The following is an 18,442-nucleotide window of genomic DNA, read 5'->3' as shown; positions in this document are numbered from 1 at the left end:
TTTGTTTCCTAAAAAGAAGATACTACCATTGCACTCGCTTAAAAAAAAAATTAAAAAAATATTTAATATCACAATTTTTTAATATATATATTATATCTTACATTTTATTTTATTGTACAATATGTCAGGAACGTCACAAACCCAAAGTGGCCATTTTGTATGAAGTGTGTTTTCTGCCGTAGCGTTACACACCAAGGCTTGTCCGATTATCGCCGTGCTGCCGAATGGGAAAACCCGACATTGCATTGCATTGAAAATCAAGTAGAGAAGTTCGTGGTCTGGGTCATGCAGGTAGCGACATGCTTCGTGGATGCAAGGAGCAGGGGAAAAAAAGGGCAGGAAAAAAACGATGAGCAGTCACGATTTGGATTGGAAGATGTACTACCTGTCAATCGGCTCGTCCCGACGTGAGTTTCCAAAAACTCATGGAAGTTTCCTGCAAACGTATACGGCACATGATTGATGCCTATCACATGGCGTCTATGTCGGAGAATGTCATTCGCTGGCTGGAGGAAAACACAAAGACGAACCGTCGCTACTCAAGCCTCGTTGCCACAATACTCAAGCGCCCTACATGGGACAACAATCTCCCATGTTCTTCATGAAGCAAAATGAAGACACTGCCTCCAAAATGGATGAAAACGAGAGGAAAACCGGTCAAATAAGCTGCTAACAATTTTCTGGCAACTACTGGCTGAGTCCTACATGGGACAATCTCCCGTATTCTTCATGGAACACCGTGAAGACCGTCTCTCCAAATGGATGAAAACTGGTCAGCAGGGCTGCTACAAGAAGCCTGCAGGAATTTCTGGCAAGTACTGGCTGTGACAACAATGTCCCGTATTCTACATAGACCACATGAAAGACAATCCCAATCTTGGTCAAGGAGGTTGCAAAAAAGGCCTAATGCGACATTAATGGGGCTGTGGTCATTTCTGGCGATTACTGGATGTGTCCTACGTGCGACAACAATCTCCAGTTTTCTTCATCGAAAACTGTGAAGACTGTCTCTCTCGTACAGATGAAAAGATGAGCAGAAAACTGGTCAGGAAGAATGCTAAAGGAGGCCTACAGTGACATTGAAGGAGCTTCAGTAACCTCTGGCAAGTGCTAGCTCTGTTCTATATGTGACAACAATCTCCTGTATTTTACAGGGAACCCAGTGAAGACTGTCCCTCTACAAAAGAAAAGCCTAGAAGAAAACCAGCCAGGGAGGCTGCAAAAAGAGGCCAAAAGCGACATTTAAGGCACAGTGTGAATTTTTGGCAAGTATTGGCTGTGTCCTACACGTGACAACAATCAGCCATATTCTTTATATGTCTGGACAATGGGACAGACTGTGTCCACAAAATACACGCGCAGTGACTCTGCAGCCAACCAAGAGCAGATTGCACGTAAAAAGCCATTTTGTAACAACAGCTCACAAGGATGCGAAGACTTCAGACAGATTGGCGCAACTTACTTAGGAAAAAGGCATTTTCGTCATTGAGTGTCGCCAGCGCAGGACAGCCAAGTTAGTGACGACTCATGGTAGCGCAGCCTGGGAATTTGGGGGAAATTCAAGCCCCGAAGCGAGTTACACTTACCAACGTGGAATTTGGCAGACATGTCTATCATGTGTAGACCAACAAAAAAAAAAAGTCTGAAGAAGCCATGCCTGAAAAGACAGGAAGTCTGCCATTTTGGTTAGAAGCGGCTATTTCTTGATCATTTTGGCCAATACCACGGCATCATTATTTGAGTTTGTTTGATGGTGTGGCGCAAGATTTGTCTCATGTAAAATATATTTTTCTTAACTTAATAAAGACTGGGGAAACACTCACTCACTCACAACATTGCGAAGACTGAGTTTTCGGCATTGCGTGTAGGCTGAGCATGGCACGTACTGTAGGTTTGACCCACGATAAGTCCCCCACCTCCCACCCCGAGTAATTCAGTTAAATTAATTAAGTACAAATGGGGGGATTAAATCAGGGGAAGTCGTCAATTTTTGTCAACTGTGGGCCTGTGAAGCGCTTTGAGACGATTTTGTGATTAAGGGCTACACAAATAAACTTGACTTGACTTCTTTGTCGGCAGTACCTGAACACACCGGAGTCCTGTTGTGCACCGAGGAGCCGCTCACCGGCTTTCCGTCGGAGGTGACGCACCAGCAGTAGCCTGTCAGAGTGTGACACTGCACCTGTGTAACCACAAAAACCCAGTTACAATATGTCCACTTAACACATTCACTGCCATTGACGGCTTTAGAAGTGAAATATCCATGTTAACCGGGAAAGCTGGCAGTGAATGAGTTAAATGATCATTTCATTTTGTAATTGTCATCATCAGCGCAAACCTGCGCAAACGAGCCGTCCTCGTTGCATTCTGGAACAAACATGGACTCTTGGGGCCTGCGGGCTTGCTCCAAAGCCTGGTTCCTCTCCACGCGACACTTGGACTGAACCTCATCTGGAAACCAAACAGTGGTCCTGATGTAATGATTGACGAGCGAGACCATCCAATGATTGCACGAGCAACGGCCGAAATGCAGGCCAATCGCGGTCACGCTGTGCAGAAAGGGCGGGACTCAAGGAGGGTAGCAGTCGCTGGTTGTATTTGCTAGGTTTCTACTTTGTGTTTGGTTTCATTGCCAGTTAGCTTCAATGGGACTCAAACGGAAAGCCGCTATGAACCAAACCTTTTGTGAACAAAGAACTTTGACTAATGGATGTCGTCATGTGACGTCACGTGACCCATTTTGTCCACCTTGGTCGACCGCTAGTTTTATTTTGGTAGGTTTGCACTTCCTGTTTTGTTCCATTGCCAAAACCTTTTGTGAACTTTTGATTTGATTGAGTCATCTTTTGGTATGTTTCTACTTCCTGTTTGGTTCCGATGCGTTCAATTAAGAGCGTCCAGACTGTGAAGTCCAGCGAGGACCGTGAGCTGCCGGCTCCAATCGAGGCTACAACAAAGCAGAGCCGTGGCGTCTGCGAGAACGTGGGATCTCTGCCCAGCTTTATTTCACGCACGCATGATTTTATGGAACAAAACTGCCTATTACCGTCGGGAAAGACGACACCGCTTTACCAAAAACGGAGCTGGTGCGAGGTGCTGTTTTCCTAAAGGTCATAGGGGAGGCGGGGGTGTGGGGGGGGGGGGGGGGGGGGGTTAAGCAGATGCCAAGTTCCAACTTTTTACTTCACGCCGATCAATCTGTGCTGCTGAGGGAGTGAATGATGGAGGGTCTGTGAAAAATGACACGCCAGCTAAGAGGCAGAAAATGAAAGACATCTCCTCAGTCACTTCCCTTGTTTTTCCTCGTTCCCCCCAAGCTAACGAGACCGTAAAAGGTTCATTTGAATTTAAACGTCTTGAAAGGAGAACTTTTACTTGGAAAAGAAATGGACTTTTGTCTCAGGCCATGTCCATACCAAAAACAGTTATTTTAAATATGTACTGTATATTTTACTGTGATATTTTTTAATGAATCAATAAAATAAAAAGTAAGTATTTTGTTCAAGGCTTTTTAAAAATTATTTTTCATTTTACTAAAAAAAAAAATACGATATGTATTCAATTAAAATAATGATATACTTTACAGGTGATTTATCCTTTTTAAAATGTTATTTTATATATATTTTTAAATTATTTTCCCTAAAATTACAAAATACATTTTATATTTCATATCTATTGATTATTTGTCATTTATTGTTTTTGTCTTACTGTATTAAAAAATGTTAAATTCTGAGGCATTTTGTTAAAATGATTTCCATTATTTTTAAAAAACATTGTGTTTTGGTACATTTGTAATTGTTTAAATTAGCTTTTTTTTTTTTTTTTTTTAACTAAAAAACCTTTACATGTATTTTAGATTTTAATGTCACTTTTGACCTTATTTTTGTAATTAAAAATGTTTTAATTATTTTAGTTTTTAAAAAAATGTGTATGTCTGAAGGACGAGTTTGTTTTTGTCTTTACATTTCTTAAACAATTTCATATTTCATTGATAAAGCAAAGCATCGCCTAATCTTCACTGAGTTTTGGCCTGTTTGTAATTACCGTATTCAAATTAGATGTTTACAACAAAACAATCCATCCATTTTCTGTATCCTCACTGGGGTTGCGGTGTTTTTCTTTTTACATTTGCTGTATTTCCTTTGTATTTTTTTTTAAAAGAATGTGTACTTCTCAACTCCTATTAGCTATTCACCGATGCTGTCGTTTTGCCTTTTCCAGAAACGTCTTTCTTCGGATTTGTGATCGGTTGAAATATGGTTTTGGGCACGGTGCTTACCTGTTTGCACAGCGTCTCTGGCCACAGATGCGGGCGTTGCTGGGAGCGCCACTGCCGTCTCCTCAACTTTCACCCAGTTTCTTCCTTAAAGTCAAAACGTGACGCTGAGTTAATGACTGCCACCCGGTGGCCAGGAGGCCTCCAACTGGCACTTTGATCACCCTTGTTCAGGATTTAGCATTGTGTTAAATGTTTACCAACGTTTATTGAACCAAGGCACATGAGAAAAATCTCCCAGCGTACCACCAAAACGAAAAGTTACTAAAAGTTCAGTGTGTGGACTGACCAGTTGAGTAAAATTGGATAATTTCCTGCAGCAGAGCTGACGATCTCTCGTGGCAGAGTGGTTGGGAATCACAGGCGCTATTGACTTGTGGTGCGCTCACCTCGACAGCGGCCGCGGTGCGCCAGCGTCAGCGTCTTGTCTTTGCAGCGCGCCCTCTGCAGCTCGCATCCGTTCTCGTAGCTCCGTCCGTCCGAGCCGCACACCGGCTTGGCCTGCGGCCGCGCGCAAGCGCCGGCGCACTGGCTGTCCCTGTCGCCGATCAGCCACTGAAACCACACAAATTAAAAAGGACATTGCTTTTTTTTCACAATTGAAAGCAGTTCCAAGGTGTCCAGTGGCGTTCAAAGGGGGGTGGGGGGGGGGGGGGGGTGCGTTGCTTCCAACGGGCAGTGCTCGCGCACGCACTTCGGAAACAGACCTTTGGCGGTCTGCGAACATATCGCAGAGGTCCGTCATCACCGCGCCCAACAAACGTTTGCGCCGCGATCGCAAATCATCCATTTGTCTGCGTTCATAAAATGTTTCCCTTTCAACTCTGTGGATATTTTATCGTTGAATTCAACGAAGCATCACCAGGAAAGTGTCGTACCTCTGTTTTGCATGATGATTGGTCAGACTGTGTTTCGGGGGTGTGGCTTAGCGACAGCTGTAATTTCTCGAATTTGTTAACCTTCACTCAGACAAGAGTCAAATGAAAATCAACACTTTCTAAGTCATTTGAGATGGTTTTTGTGTAGCGACTCTCTCAGTCTCTCTGCAAACGTCTAAGCTTTAAGACAAGTGAAGCGAGTAAGATTTTAGACCAAAAGACTGAAAAACCACAAAGCAAACCAAAAACAGCTCGTAGGAAAGACGTTGCGCGAATCTCAGTGGACAGAAGTTAAAGACCGCCCGGCAATACGATCAAAAAAGGAGTCGCCTCCTGCGACAGGAGCATTTCTATCAATTAAATTATATAAATTAAAAAATACTAATAAAAATATGTAAAAAAAAAAAAAAACATTCAAGAAACAAGTCCTGCAATAAAATTTCAAAAAGTGGTATTAAATCTTTTCTTTTTAGGAGTGCAAACTCAACAGTTTATCTTCTTTTCAGGAAACTATGAATGCAGATCAGCGTAACAGAAACAGTTTGAGCTGGCAGCAATGTATACTGTAAAATAAAATGGATACAAATATTTCCTATTCAAGTATATCAAAGCTTTGATCTTTTCTTTTTCGGAAAGTGCAAAATCAATGGTTTTTGTCTTCTTTTTAGGAAACAAATAACGCAGACAACAGTGCAACAGCAAGAGTTTGAACAGACTAATGTATACGGTAAAATAAAAATATACACATTTAATAATATATATTAGCTTAAATCTTTTCCTTTTAGCAAAGTGCAACATCAATAGTTTGTCTTCTTTTTCAGAAACGAACAACACAAACAAGTGCAACGGTAACAGTTTGAACAGATAATGTGTACAGCGCAATAAAAATCGATTGAAATATATATAACAGCTTTTTTTTTTTTTCTTTTTAGTAAAGCGCAACATCAATAGTTTGTCTTTTTAAAGGAGAAAAACAGCAATATTAATATGTAACTACTTGAACCGTTTCTTTACAGAAAAGTGTCGCATACTAACAGTAATAGTTTGTCTTCGTTTTAGGAACTGAACGAAGTGCAACCGAACAACGCAGACAAGTGCCACAGTAACAGTTTGATGTACACGGTAAAAGAAAAAAATAATTAATTGAATAACAGATTTGATCTTTTCTTTTTATGAAACGAAAAGTAGCGCAAAAGTAAGAAGGTGAAGAGTTACCCATTCATGTTGGCGTGACGCCATTTCAGACATTTGACGTACTGTCAAAACCAAGCCGCTCGCCAGAGGCTGAGCTGCGCTGTGTTTGTTTACGGAGGCAATTGCACTCCCTGTTCCTTACCGAATATGTTCCGTGTGGGAACTTGGTATGCCTCCGTGACCCCCCAAAACAATTTCAAAATATGAAAAAATATGAATACTGCACATACATTGTTGTACTCAAAGGATAGGTGGTGCTGCAATGCATCATGGGAGGGAGAGCACAGCCGCATCGTATCGCCCTGTAAGTCGCTGCGTGGGCCATATTAGTTGTGATGGCAGGAGTGAGCTTCCTGCATTAATTTTAAAATCATTTATTCTTATAAAGACACGCACACAGCAGGAGATTGACCTCTTAAATCAGGCGGTGGAGCGCTCGTCTCCCAACCCCAAAGGTTGCGGGTTCCATCGCACAACCTGCACATGGCCGATGACCGTGCCCAAGTGTCGCTGAGCAAGATACCGAACCCCCACTTAGTCGGTGAATGACGAGACGATGTTAAAGCGCTTTGAGTGCCTTGAAGGTGGAAAAGCGCTACACAAGTAAAAGCCCAATTACTTACGAGCCACAGAGTCTGGCCCCTGCCCACACGCCGACTGAGCCGTCCTCCCCCACGCCTGACTCAGCGCCTTAATGGACGCTGCCCTTCTTCTACCTAAGCGAGGATTTTTTTTGAAAAAAAAAAAAACAAAAAAAAAACACATTCATTCAATCTCGCATGAGATTTTTGAGACAGCATTAAGTGGAAATAAACCCAAGTCTCCCACGTGAGCATCAGGGCTTAGTCATACGGTCCCGCCACCCACGGACCCGTCCCCAGTCTCGTCAAGGTAACGACAACAAAAAAAAAAAAAAAAAAAAAAAAAAGAGAGAGAGAGAGAGAAAGCAGATGGTGGCAGGTTTTAGTTGAATATTTAAAGAAAGGTTTCAAGGTTTGGTGTTAGTCAGTGAAATACACGTGACTTCCCCACACGTCTGCTTGACTTAACACACTGAATATAGAGGCATGAGTCATTCAAGTTCCACCCAGAATGCTCCAAAAATATGCATCTTTAAAGGGATTTCACAAATTCTGCAGGCCTATTGTTCCTGGTAAAATAATAACAAGAATAAATCTGCCATTTTGGTTTGAAGCGGCCATTTCAGGATATTTGTTTTCCCCCCAAGTGTCCTTGTAATTACCAACTTGTCCTTGAGATTTTTCTCACTGCTACCAAATTTGAGCCTCGCATACTCGACAGAGGAGTGACGCACAATTAGGAAAATGTTTCGTTTTCATAAATGCAAGTATTTTAGGCACACAAACTCCCCCCCCCCCCCCCCCCCCCCCCAAAAAAAAAAAGAGACCCCGACACGGATTTGGGTGCGGATGTCTATCATGACAGTCTCACGCTCGCACGCACAACATTAAACAGCAGGTCGGTCATTTTGGTTTGGCGCAAGCAATTTTGGGTGAATTCCATAACTACTGGACGATTCTCCCAAACGAGACACATTCCGAAGCAAGTATCCAACACAAATGGGTGACGTTAAATTGCATCGCCGCTACACCATCTCATGTGGGCCGAGCATGCCGTCGAAGTTTGATGATCGTTTTAAGGGTTGCCAATAAAAAAGGGCGCGTCGAAATGTTGAATCATACGAACTCCAACACTTGATTTCGTCTAAATGTCTTTACTGTAAGCATATTTCATTGTCTATCATCATTTAGAAGGTGAATGGTTCAAATTTGCAAGCCAAGAACAAACACAGTCCATGTCTGCAGTGGGGGAATAAATTCCCCAGAATGCAATGCGCCAATGCAATGTTGAATAATCGCAAGAATTAACCTCCTTATTATGGTAATTCTTATCGTTTCTGTGTGTTTGTGTTACTAGTACTTTGTTGAATGTGGAACTGATTTAACTGACACATTTATGGTTGATTTAGGATGTACTGTGTTTTTTTTAAGAAACCGTGACTTTAATTTGTACGCGAGATATTCTCTTCCCGGTCAATTCCGTGAAACAGATAAACCCAACAGTGAACTGTTAAAGCAATCAAAAATGATGGCGTATAAATATATTTGATGGTGACTGTCACTCTTTGAAAACACTGATTAAATTATTGCACAATTTGTAATTTCCTGTTATGTAGTTAGATAGCCTGCAGGTACTTTGCTGTAAAATGAGCCAAAATAAGCCAGTTTGACCTAGTTTGAATTTATCCGCCGATGCGGATAAGTGCCAAAATGCCGAATATAGGCCCCGATAACTGGCGCGGCTGATAATCGGTCTATTACTATTTTTTAGGGGGGGGGGAACGTTGAGCACCGTGAAAAATTGAACCGATACATTGTAAACGTTAAAATGTTCAAGTAACACAGAAGGATACATATGTAACTAATTAATGTCCAAAGACAGCAACCAGTAAAAAGTAATGCTCATCGTAAAACATCAGACATACATGAGTGACATGCACGAAACGAGCAGAGCCCAGAGAAGCTCGCAGCATCGGGAGAGGCAAATGTCAGATCTGGCTTTCATTATCCTGATTGGAACGGCAGACAATTGAGCATGAAAAGGCATTTTCCGAGGGTGAACTCATGTGTGATTGGCCGCTGATGGAGCCGGCGTCCAGGACATCTGTCAATGGCCCGTAAAAGCACCACAAAAAAAAGAAGTGGAGCATGGCCGTCCTAATGAGAGGTTTTGGCTCGTAAAAAACGCGTGCGCGCTTTGGAGCGCACGCCTCCACCAGGATAAAATGATCCGCTGGCATTTGGCAGAATTTAGACATTATGATTTGTACGTCTTTCGGTATTTCCGCCTCGAGCCCGTTCTTCGCCTCGCCGCTTTTATGTTTCCCCTGAAATGTCTTTTCTAGACGCCGAACAAAAAAAAACTAACAAAAAAAAAAAACACTTGAGGAAAAAAAGCTGTGCCAAAGTATTCGACTGATTTACACTGAGGTGCTGATGAGGTCACTACTTAAAAAGGTACTTCATCACATTATTGATACATGGATTTGGTTTTTGGGCAATGAGGCTGACTAGTCCTGCTGCTGTTCACGTTCACTTCCGTCTAATACCGGATTCATTCTCGAGCAGTTTCCAATTCACATCGTCGTTGCCCGTGAGATCCTCTTGGAGGTGCCGTGACGGTGCCAGGGTCGATGAGGGGGCACCCCGTGGCACCGAGGAGTCCCGAGTCTCCTTAAGGCTTGTGTGGAGCACATGTACTCGCCACTCTCTGCTCGTCCCCTCAGCTGACCCGCCACTCTTTTGTTCTTGGCTTCGATTAAGTTTCTTGATCATGAGAATATGTTTGCACCTTACATTACCCACACATGCAGCATCCACTCATCCACATGACTAACTCTACTGATTACACTGGGGAACAATTTGGGGAGGGGGGGACAAAAATAAGGAATTCTGTTGAGTTGGATTTTTATGCGGATTAAAACTAAAATCAGCATGCTGGTTAATGTTGTAATGCAGTTCATGTTAAAATGTGACTCGTTTTGTTTTTACGATGGCGACAATTCGACCCGAGGGCAGCTCTTTTTGTGTTTCGAAAGCTGGTCAAAAGTCGACCGGCGTTCCCATCCTTCCTTCCGCTAACAGCCCACATTTCCAGACCTTCCCTCCGGGCGTACCTGCATCCACACACCTGCTGCCATTTAGCACATGCCAATAAAACATCATCCTGCTGCACTCCCCCCCCCAAAAAAGAAATGGGGGTATGCACTCATTGCGGGCACGCCGCCCGGATCCCCGGCTTGTTTGTTTACACTTTGTTTTGTTCCGTCACTTTACAGCACCGTCTATTACCCGGTCAATCTGCATCTCGCAAGTTAGAAACCATCAAAGTCTTTCTCAAACTTCCCGTTATTCTGCGTCGGACGGACGGGGGGGGGATTCCGGGCACCGATTGCATCACAGGAGAGGAGTGTTGCCTTTCACTTTTATTTGGGAATCATCCAAGAGGCAAATGATGCATTCGAGTGCCTCAAGTGGCCTTAAATAGCTTTTCCCTCTCATTCTCCAGACTCGCCGCCAACCGCAACTTAATCAGCCAACGTGTACTATTATTATCATATTATCATTCTTATTATGATTGGAAGCCTGTGGATCGAGAGGCCGTTGCGCAAGCCCTACGTGCGCTCTCAGCGACTCTTTTTCACAGTCAAAAAAAAGTTGCAGTTATTATTATTATTAGTATTTTTTTTTTAAACGTGTGTTGTGAAACGTCTCCAGTGTGTGACCAAGTATGATCGTTAACCACAACTATGACATTGACCATGCGACGCACTATTATTGATGATGCAGCAAAAGAATTCAACATTCATCCACAAAAGAAAGATTAGGACTCAATAAGTGAGACATTACTAGCAAAAGAAAACTCAAAAATCAAAAGTAAAACCAATACATAGAAAACACAGTTTTATAAATGTGCAGATTGTACAAACTGTAACAGTCACGTACTAACCTCAAGTGCATTTATTTTGTTTTTAAATCCCATCCTTTATTTTTAAGGGCGATGTAAGATGAGCTTAAAATGATGACGTGGTCGGGGGAACCTTGCGCTACATTTACGGTTTATACTCTTCAGTCAAGGGTGTCAAAAACGTTTACCATTAAGGGCTGCATCCCAAAAACTTGACTTGATGCAAGAGCAACTTTGTCATTGAGCAGTGCAGCTAACAATTCCGATTCTCGCGATTTTCTATTCTTCTTCTATTCTCCTGCCTTGTCGCCCAGTGTAGAAAGTAAGTAACACGAAGCAGGCAAACGACAAATGTAACATACACACTGCCCACTGGTTGTCCAGCTAACATAATCCGCACTCGCCATTGGTCCAGCGGTAGGTGGGGGCGGGATGAGGGCCGGCTGACTTGTATGAAACAGCTCCGCCTCCTCAAATGCGCCAATTTCTCCACGGCAAGAAATACGCTGCAAATGTCTCCTTTTATCCTTAGATACTGTTAATTTTCCATGAACACTTAGTATGTTCCGGGTCCATATTGGCCCGCGTCAAACATATCCTCATAAAAATTGTCTATTAAATTAAGAACTACAGATCTTTTCCAGATGTATTAATAGCCGGTCTGACATGAATAAATGGATGATGATTAATCCTTAATGTTTCATATAAAAGGGAAAGTGTTTTTTTTTTGTTGTTTTTTTTTAAATGTTTTACACCCCACGTATTTGGATGAAAACAATTTACTACTAACAATGTGGTGTGTGGAACGTGCGAATGTGGTGGGAACACAGACAGTTCGCTCATATGTTGACCCCCGGGTGCCCCATAAAAAAAACAAACAAACAAAAAAAAAACATATCACCTTTTTCCCTGAAAATGTAAACAAAAACTATATTGCACTCCAGGTAAGTTGCCTAGCTTTAAGAATAAACATTTTGGCAAAGGGAAATAACTCCAGATGGCGACAACAAACTTCCCAACATTCGGCCACCGTCAGTTCACGTTATTGTTTTCTCGCGGCGAGAAGGCAATATCTGTTGGCGGCGGCGATGAAGCATGACGCTGATTTGCCAACTGCCTTCATGGCCTCCACAGAACAACAACAACAGCATTTCCCATGTTTACAAGTGTTATTACTGCCTTTTTAAACAGCTACAGTACTGTTGTGTGCGACTTGTGGAGGGGGAAAAAAATGTAAATAGTTAAAAACATTGCACCTACATTTTTTATCCTTTCTTTGCTTTGATTATATTTTACAGTAGTGTTTTTGTTTTATATATATATATATATTCTGTCTTATTTCATTTTTTTTTTTTAAATAATTCATGTTTGAAATAAAGAATTGTTGAATCTATATAATAATACACAAAAATGAACTTCGGTGTTTTGGGGGTGGCTGGAATGGATTCATTTCATTTCCTTTCATTTTTATTTGACATACAAGCGTCTGGGAACAAATTAAACTTGTGTCTCAAGGCCCCACGGTACAAAACTTTTACCGTAACAGGTGCATGTTTCTGCGGGAACCTGTCCAAATGTGGTGGGAACACAAACAGTTCTCTGGATTGTCCCACCATGACCATCATTTCCATTGATTTAACGCATACTAGTAAATCTAAAATACATTTTAGTAGACCGGGTTCAAATTTAACCCTGAACAGGCTCAGTGTACCCAAATATTTTTGGGGGGGTTTAATTTGGGTCACTTTAGGAAAAGTTTAAGGTTTGTTTTTTTGTTGTTGTTTTTTTTTTTATTATTGTTGTTGTTCAATGTCAAGTTTGCCAATGTTAGGAGTTGTTGGGACTCACCCTGTTGGCCGGCTTGCTGTGGCCGGCGTGGACGTGGGGCAGGTAGCACAGCAACAGCAGAGGTGCCATGAGGTGACAACAACGGCTCGTCGCCACAAAAACAACAAGCATTCGCGAAGACAACATGGTCGCAAGCCGGCTCGTAAAAAGTCGTTCTCCTCGTTGTTGTTGTTGTCGTTTTCGTCTCGCTCTTCCTCGCGTCACATACTAGTGGCACGGGTGGGACGACCGTGGCCGCCGCAGCTCTTTCGTTGTGTGCCGAGTGCTCGTGTCCACAGGTTGACTTTTTTTTTGTTGTTGTTTTTTTTCCCCCCTCCCTCTCTTGACCCTCCCAACTCGCCGCCGAGTTTTCATTGCCCACTTTCTTAAAAAAAAAAAAAAAAAAAGAAAAAAAAAAAGAAAAAAGAAACGAGCCCGGCGAGTTGATTGACGTTCCCGTTTGACCAATGGGTGGCGGTGGCTTGGGATCGAGGCCACGCCCACGCCTCAACTCCGGCGGTCCTAGCAAAATTGAGCTTGTCAAATTCATGGATTTTAATAATTGTGTGCGCCACACACACCAAACATTTGAGATCTGCATCCAAGAAGTCATTTGCCTGTAGCACAAATTTCAAAGAGATAGGTGACTTTCACATGATTTGATCGATAACGGTAAAGCCGTACCCCAATGGATTTTATTTTGAAACTGAATACATTTGAATGAATATTTGAATCATTTAAAAAGGTCAAAATTGGAAAGGGGGAGTGGGGGGGGGGGGGGGGGGGGACTAAAATATTATTAATAATAATTTCCACACTTTTAATGTCAAAATGTCTTCACCGGTTTGTGTACCAATTGAAATTGCGTGACTCGCAACAAAGACGCAAAATTAAATTGAAATTTTTCTCCTACTTGTAAATATGGCTTTTTTCATGAAAACGAACACAAATGTTATCTTAGTGTCTTGAGACTTCCCATGTTGTTGCAATACACCAGAGGGATCGATGAATCTGTCTATGTCTTTCCCGTTATGCACTTTGCGTCTTTCCCGTTACGCAAGAAGTGCATTCCGGCGGGCCACCGCCGTTTTGCTCTGCAAAGAGGTTCTATCCACAAAGCTGTGGCAAAATTGAAGTCGTTATCATTATTTACAATGTTTCCCATACCAATACAACCGCAAACCGAAAAAGTTGTTCAATTTAGTGGGGGATTTTAAATGATATCATATAAATAAATGAAAGATTTAAATCCTGTTTATTTGGATTAAAAAAAGCATTTTGGATTGCACGCAGATACTTTTTTTTTTTTTTTTGGAGGGCTTAATGCACTGCAGAGCCAATGAAGTGTCACATGTGTACACTGGATTTATTTGCAGTTACTTTAAAAAAAAAAAAAATCCTCACCAATTACGTTGCAGGTCAAATTGACCCATTTTCAATTTAAAAGGCACAAATTACGGAAAGTTGACTGTTTCATAGCTTGTATAAAAAGAGTTGCGTCTCTGGAGTACTTTCCCACGTAAATCTTTCGCGCGCTATTTCCCAGAATGTGTCTGTGACATAATTGGGCTCATTTGCATAAAAAGCGAGATCCGAACATGACACAAAGTTTTACCATTAACGCGTTGCTTAAATATAGAAGAATAAAATAAACATCTTAAAAATCACTTACATAATGATTAAATTTAAATGTACTGCACGTAAAAGTGCAGTACATTTACCTAAAAAAAAAAAAAAAACTGTTTTTAAAGGTTAAATGCAAATTTACAGTACTGGGTTGAAAAAACAAAAAAAACAACAACAAAAACTGTAAACCACTGTAATATTATGCACACTTTGACCTTCAATGAATTGAAGTGAAATTTGTGGAATTTTGGCAGGAAGGACATGCAAACTCCTACTTAAAATGTAGTTCATTAAGGTCATAGGTACAGTCGATTTTAAACATGATTTGATGTTTTTATGTAAAAATAGTCATATTGTAAATACATACAATTATTTATTCATGTATTAATATTACTATTAGCATTCATTTATTCATTATCTAATTGTAAATTAACACAGCTGACATTTTTCAGGGTGTTTTGGTTCTTTTTACTGCGTTGACAAAAATAAATATAGTATTTTGTTGAAAAATATATACAGTATGCATGCATATTGTTACAAATACTTGAACAAATATGGACAGTGAATTTTTCACAGCGTTCTGGTCGAGCTGCATTTAATATTAAAGGTGTGGGTGATTTAAAATAAAAAAAAGTGTATTAGTGTTATTACCGTGTGTGTTAGTGGATGTGTATCTGTATTATTATTATTATTGAATTATTATTGACTTACCACTAATAATGTACTGTCTCTTCACCCATCAATGTATGTGAGTGACATACAGTGACAGGTAGAGCAATTAAATTCTCGACCCAGAGATGGGAAAAGGTACATAAATAACCTGCGCATCCATCATTCTTTTGTTGGTGCTACGCCGTGAGATTTGTCGATTATAAAATGTATGCCTGGGCTCAATAAAGGCTGGGAAACGCTATTCTAAAAGAAGCCCAGACTAGACGAGACGCTAAGACGGCATCGAGTGTTGTCTGTGGGACCGGGCCGGTCCTGTGAAGAGCGAGACCTCTGCTTGCCCCCAGTTCACATTTCCAGCTTTGCTTTGCCAACAGAAAGCTTTGCTGGACACTTTCAACAAATCCCCCCTTTTGACCCCTCCTCCAACACCAACAAACCCCTCCTTTGGCCCACCTCCCTCCCTTGACCATCCCTGGCGGTCCCATGCCCAGACCGAGCTGTTAATTCAATCAGCCGAGCACTACGCTCAATTGTGCATCCATAAGGGCTCGGGGACGGGCGCGGGGGCCCCTCGCGGAGGGTCGAGCGCCCTCGTCCGCCCCGCGGGGGCTTTTAATTGCGTCTGACAGTGTGTAAACACGGCGGTGAATAGCGCGGCGCAGGTGCAGGCTCGTGTGCTGACGCTGCCTAGTGCAATAGTTCACACCCGCCCCTCCCACGCCGCACTTTGTTACTTTGTTTTTAGCCACAAGTGTTGCTTTGCCTACAACAGCTTTACACCCGGCAAGCTTCAATCTCTGCGGGGGGCCGGGCGGCGGACAGTGGGGGGATCGCTTAAGGTGATCTCGTTAACATTCCTACAGACACTCATCCTCCTCATCCTCAAATCCCACGACATCTCTGCACTCCAGCAACACGAGTGGCGCCTGTGCTGGCACCAGGTGGGGACTGGGTGGCATGGTGGGGGTTCAGACTGAGGAAGGAGGGCAATCCCTCAACCAAGGATTCTTGTCTATACTGTCAACCAAAAATCCAGATGATTTTCTGTCTTGAGTTCATTAAAAAGAAAACAAAAAACTGCAAACTGTCCTGGAACTCCTTTCCTGGTCTCTCCCATGCTGGCACAGGGTGGGGACTGGGTGGCACGGAGTGGTTAGGGGGAGCATCCCTAGACTAAAGATTCTTGTCTTAGCCATCTACCAAACATGAATATCGAAGATGCTTCGCCTTCATTTCATCCCAAAACCTCCACGCTCTCCGGCGCCCGCTTCGGACCCTGGTTGACTGGATGGTTCCGATTGAGGAAGGGGAGCATCTCCACATTAAGGATTCTTGTCTCCTACAACCAAGAACCCAGATGTTTTTCCTGTTTTCACTTCATTAAAATGGATCTTTAAACTGTCTTGCGCCCCTTTCTTGCTCTCTTCCTAGATCCTCCTGGCACCAGGTGGGGATTGGGCAGCATGGTGGAGGTTTGGACTGAAGAAGGGGAGCAATTCAAGATTTAGGATTCTTGTCTTTACCATCCCACAACCAAAAATCCAGATGGTTTTCTGTTTTCACTTCATTAAAGGATCTTCAAACTGTCTTGCCCCCCTGTCCTGGGCCTGACCACCACCCCAACCCCCTCACCGCTGCTCGCAATCATTCATGTTGACCCTAATTGTGCCAATTCCAGCATCTCAATAGCTCTAATTACGAGGCCCTCGGCTGAGGCTTTCCACAAGCTGCTGAACCGTCACGGGCAACAAGTAGAAAACATCTACAGGGACAAAGAGTCTGGGTCAAGTAGGGAAGGGGGGGCTTAAAGGGAATTTGGCTGGGGGGCGGGTATAAAGGGTGACCGGTTGGCCCTTTTCAGTGCTTAAAAGCTGCATTTGTGAAGCCGAACACCTGCACTCCGCATTTGGTGGCCATTCTGTAGCTGCAAACCGACACAAGCGGCGCTCATTTTGTGCTCAAATGAAGGGCGTGACCAAGTATACGTTGCAATTTGCCCCAAATATTGTTTTTTTTTGGGTTTTTTTGCTTTGACTTGAAAGCTCAAACTTGAGATACGAGCGCCGTACTGGGGGAGTCCATTCAACTCACTGCACAATAACCACCAGTTTGGCAAATAGTGAACATTTAATTTTAAAATAAGATGCTTCAAGTTGTTTAATGGCTCTCCCAGTTGACGTTTACTGTCAACCTAAAGAAAAAGAAGAAGAAGAAAGAGTAGTAGTAGTAGTAATAGTAGTGGTAGTCTAATCTTCTTCTTTTGTGTCTGAATGTTTGTATTATACTGTACTGCCTCCCGGTGGCCAAGGCAAGGCACACCAAAAAGTTAAAGCGTAAAGTTTTGAAGAGTTTTTTTGTTGTTGTTGAAATTTTATTTAACTACATCAGTTATAAAGACCATCATCATAAATATTCAGATGAAATACATCATGCTGTGAAAAGACTGTCGAAGACGACCTACGCCCACCTTGGAAAATGTTTTATAGCTCATGCCACCTGACTCATTTATAGCTACCGGTTGTTAAATATTATATTACAATACAGGGCTGCGAGGGAAAGAACACAAAGTTTGCAGCCAAATCTTTAATAAGTATTTTTTCACAGGAAACAAAAAAAGTACATTATAAGTGATGAAATACCATACTTATAATGTGACCTCCCAAGTTTCATGGAAATTTGGGGATAGCGGGGGTGTGGCGACGAGCAGCTAACATTAGCCTCCGCTGCTGTTTGTTGTCACTGTAAACGGATCAATGATGTTATTTAATGATTATTCGTTCAACAGCGCAACTTAACCCACACACCTCAGGCTCCACTTAAACAATATAAACTTTTTAAGTTTGCAGTTCAATCAATTTATTTTTATTTTTATTTTTTTCCTTCTACTCAAAAAGAAAAATGAAATAAAACCACTCAATACAAGATAGGCTGTATAATTTAACTGAATTCAAAATAGAAACAACAGTAATAAGCCCTTATCTCATATACAACCCCAATTCCAGTGAAGTTGGCTCGTTGTGTTAAACATAAATAAAAACAGAATACAATGATTTGTATGTTTTTCGACCTATATTTAATTGAATACACTACAAAGACAAGATAATTAATGTTCAAACTGATCAACTTGATTGTTTTTAGTAAATAATCATTAACCGTAGACCACTTTTCCATTTTGCATCAGTCCATCTTAGATGAGCTCGGGCCCAGAGAAGCCGGCGGCGTTTCTGGGTGTTGTTGACAAATGGCTTTTGCTTTGCATAGTAGAGTTTCAAGTTGCACTTACGGATGTAGCGCCGAACTGCATTTACGTGACATTGGTTTTCTGAAGTGTTCCTGAGCCCACGTGGTGATATCCTTTACACATTGATGTCGTTTTTTGATGCAGTGCCGCCTGAGGGGTCGAAGGTCACGGGCATTCAATGTTGGTTTTCGGCCTTGTCGCTGACATGAAGTGATTTCTCTGAACCTTTTGATGATATTA

At 42.1% G+C, this 18,442-nt stretch overlaps 1 protein-coding gene across 6 annotated transcripts in view; it reads right to left on the bottom strand.

The window, feature by feature from the left end:
- smoc1 (SPARC related modular calcium binding 1) overlaps positions 1 to 12,992 on the bottom strand; it is a 38,236-nt gene extending 25,244 nt beyond the window's left edge. For 4 of the 6 annotated variants that reach the window (XM_061695509.1, XM_061695505.1, XM_061695511.1 and 1 more), the window contains exons 1-6: positions 12,685 to 12,992; positions 4,666 to 4,831; positions 4,280 to 4,363; positions 2,339 to 2,451; positions 2,083 to 2,182; positions 386 to 436 (exon numbers count right to left, since the gene is read on the bottom strand). In XM_061695509.1, the coding sequence (XP_061551493.1) occupies positions 386 to 436; positions 2,083 to 2,182; positions 2,339 to 2,451; positions 4,280 to 4,363; positions 4,666 to 4,831; positions 12,685 to 12,810 (640 nt within the window). In that variant the 5' untranslated portion in view covers positions 12,811 to 12,992. The remainder of the gene's footprint in view (positions 1 to 385; positions 437 to 2,082; positions 2,183 to 2,338; positions 2,452 to 4,279; positions 4,364 to 4,665; positions 4,832 to 12,684) is intronic. The other 2 variants (XM_061695508.1, XM_061695510.1) reach the window with 1 other exon arrangement.
- Between the last annotated feature and the right edge of the window lie 5,450 nt (positions 12,993 to 18,442).

This window comes from Phycodurus eques, chromosome 14, assembly GCF_024500275.1.
Source record: "Phycodurus eques isolate BA_2022a chromosome 14, UOR_Pequ_1.1, whole genome shotgun sequence".
NCBI lineage: Eukaryota > Metazoa > Chordata > Actinopteri > Syngnathiformes > Syngnathidae > Phycodurus > Phycodurus eques.
This window is presented reverse-complemented; position numbering and strand designations above follow the sequence as displayed.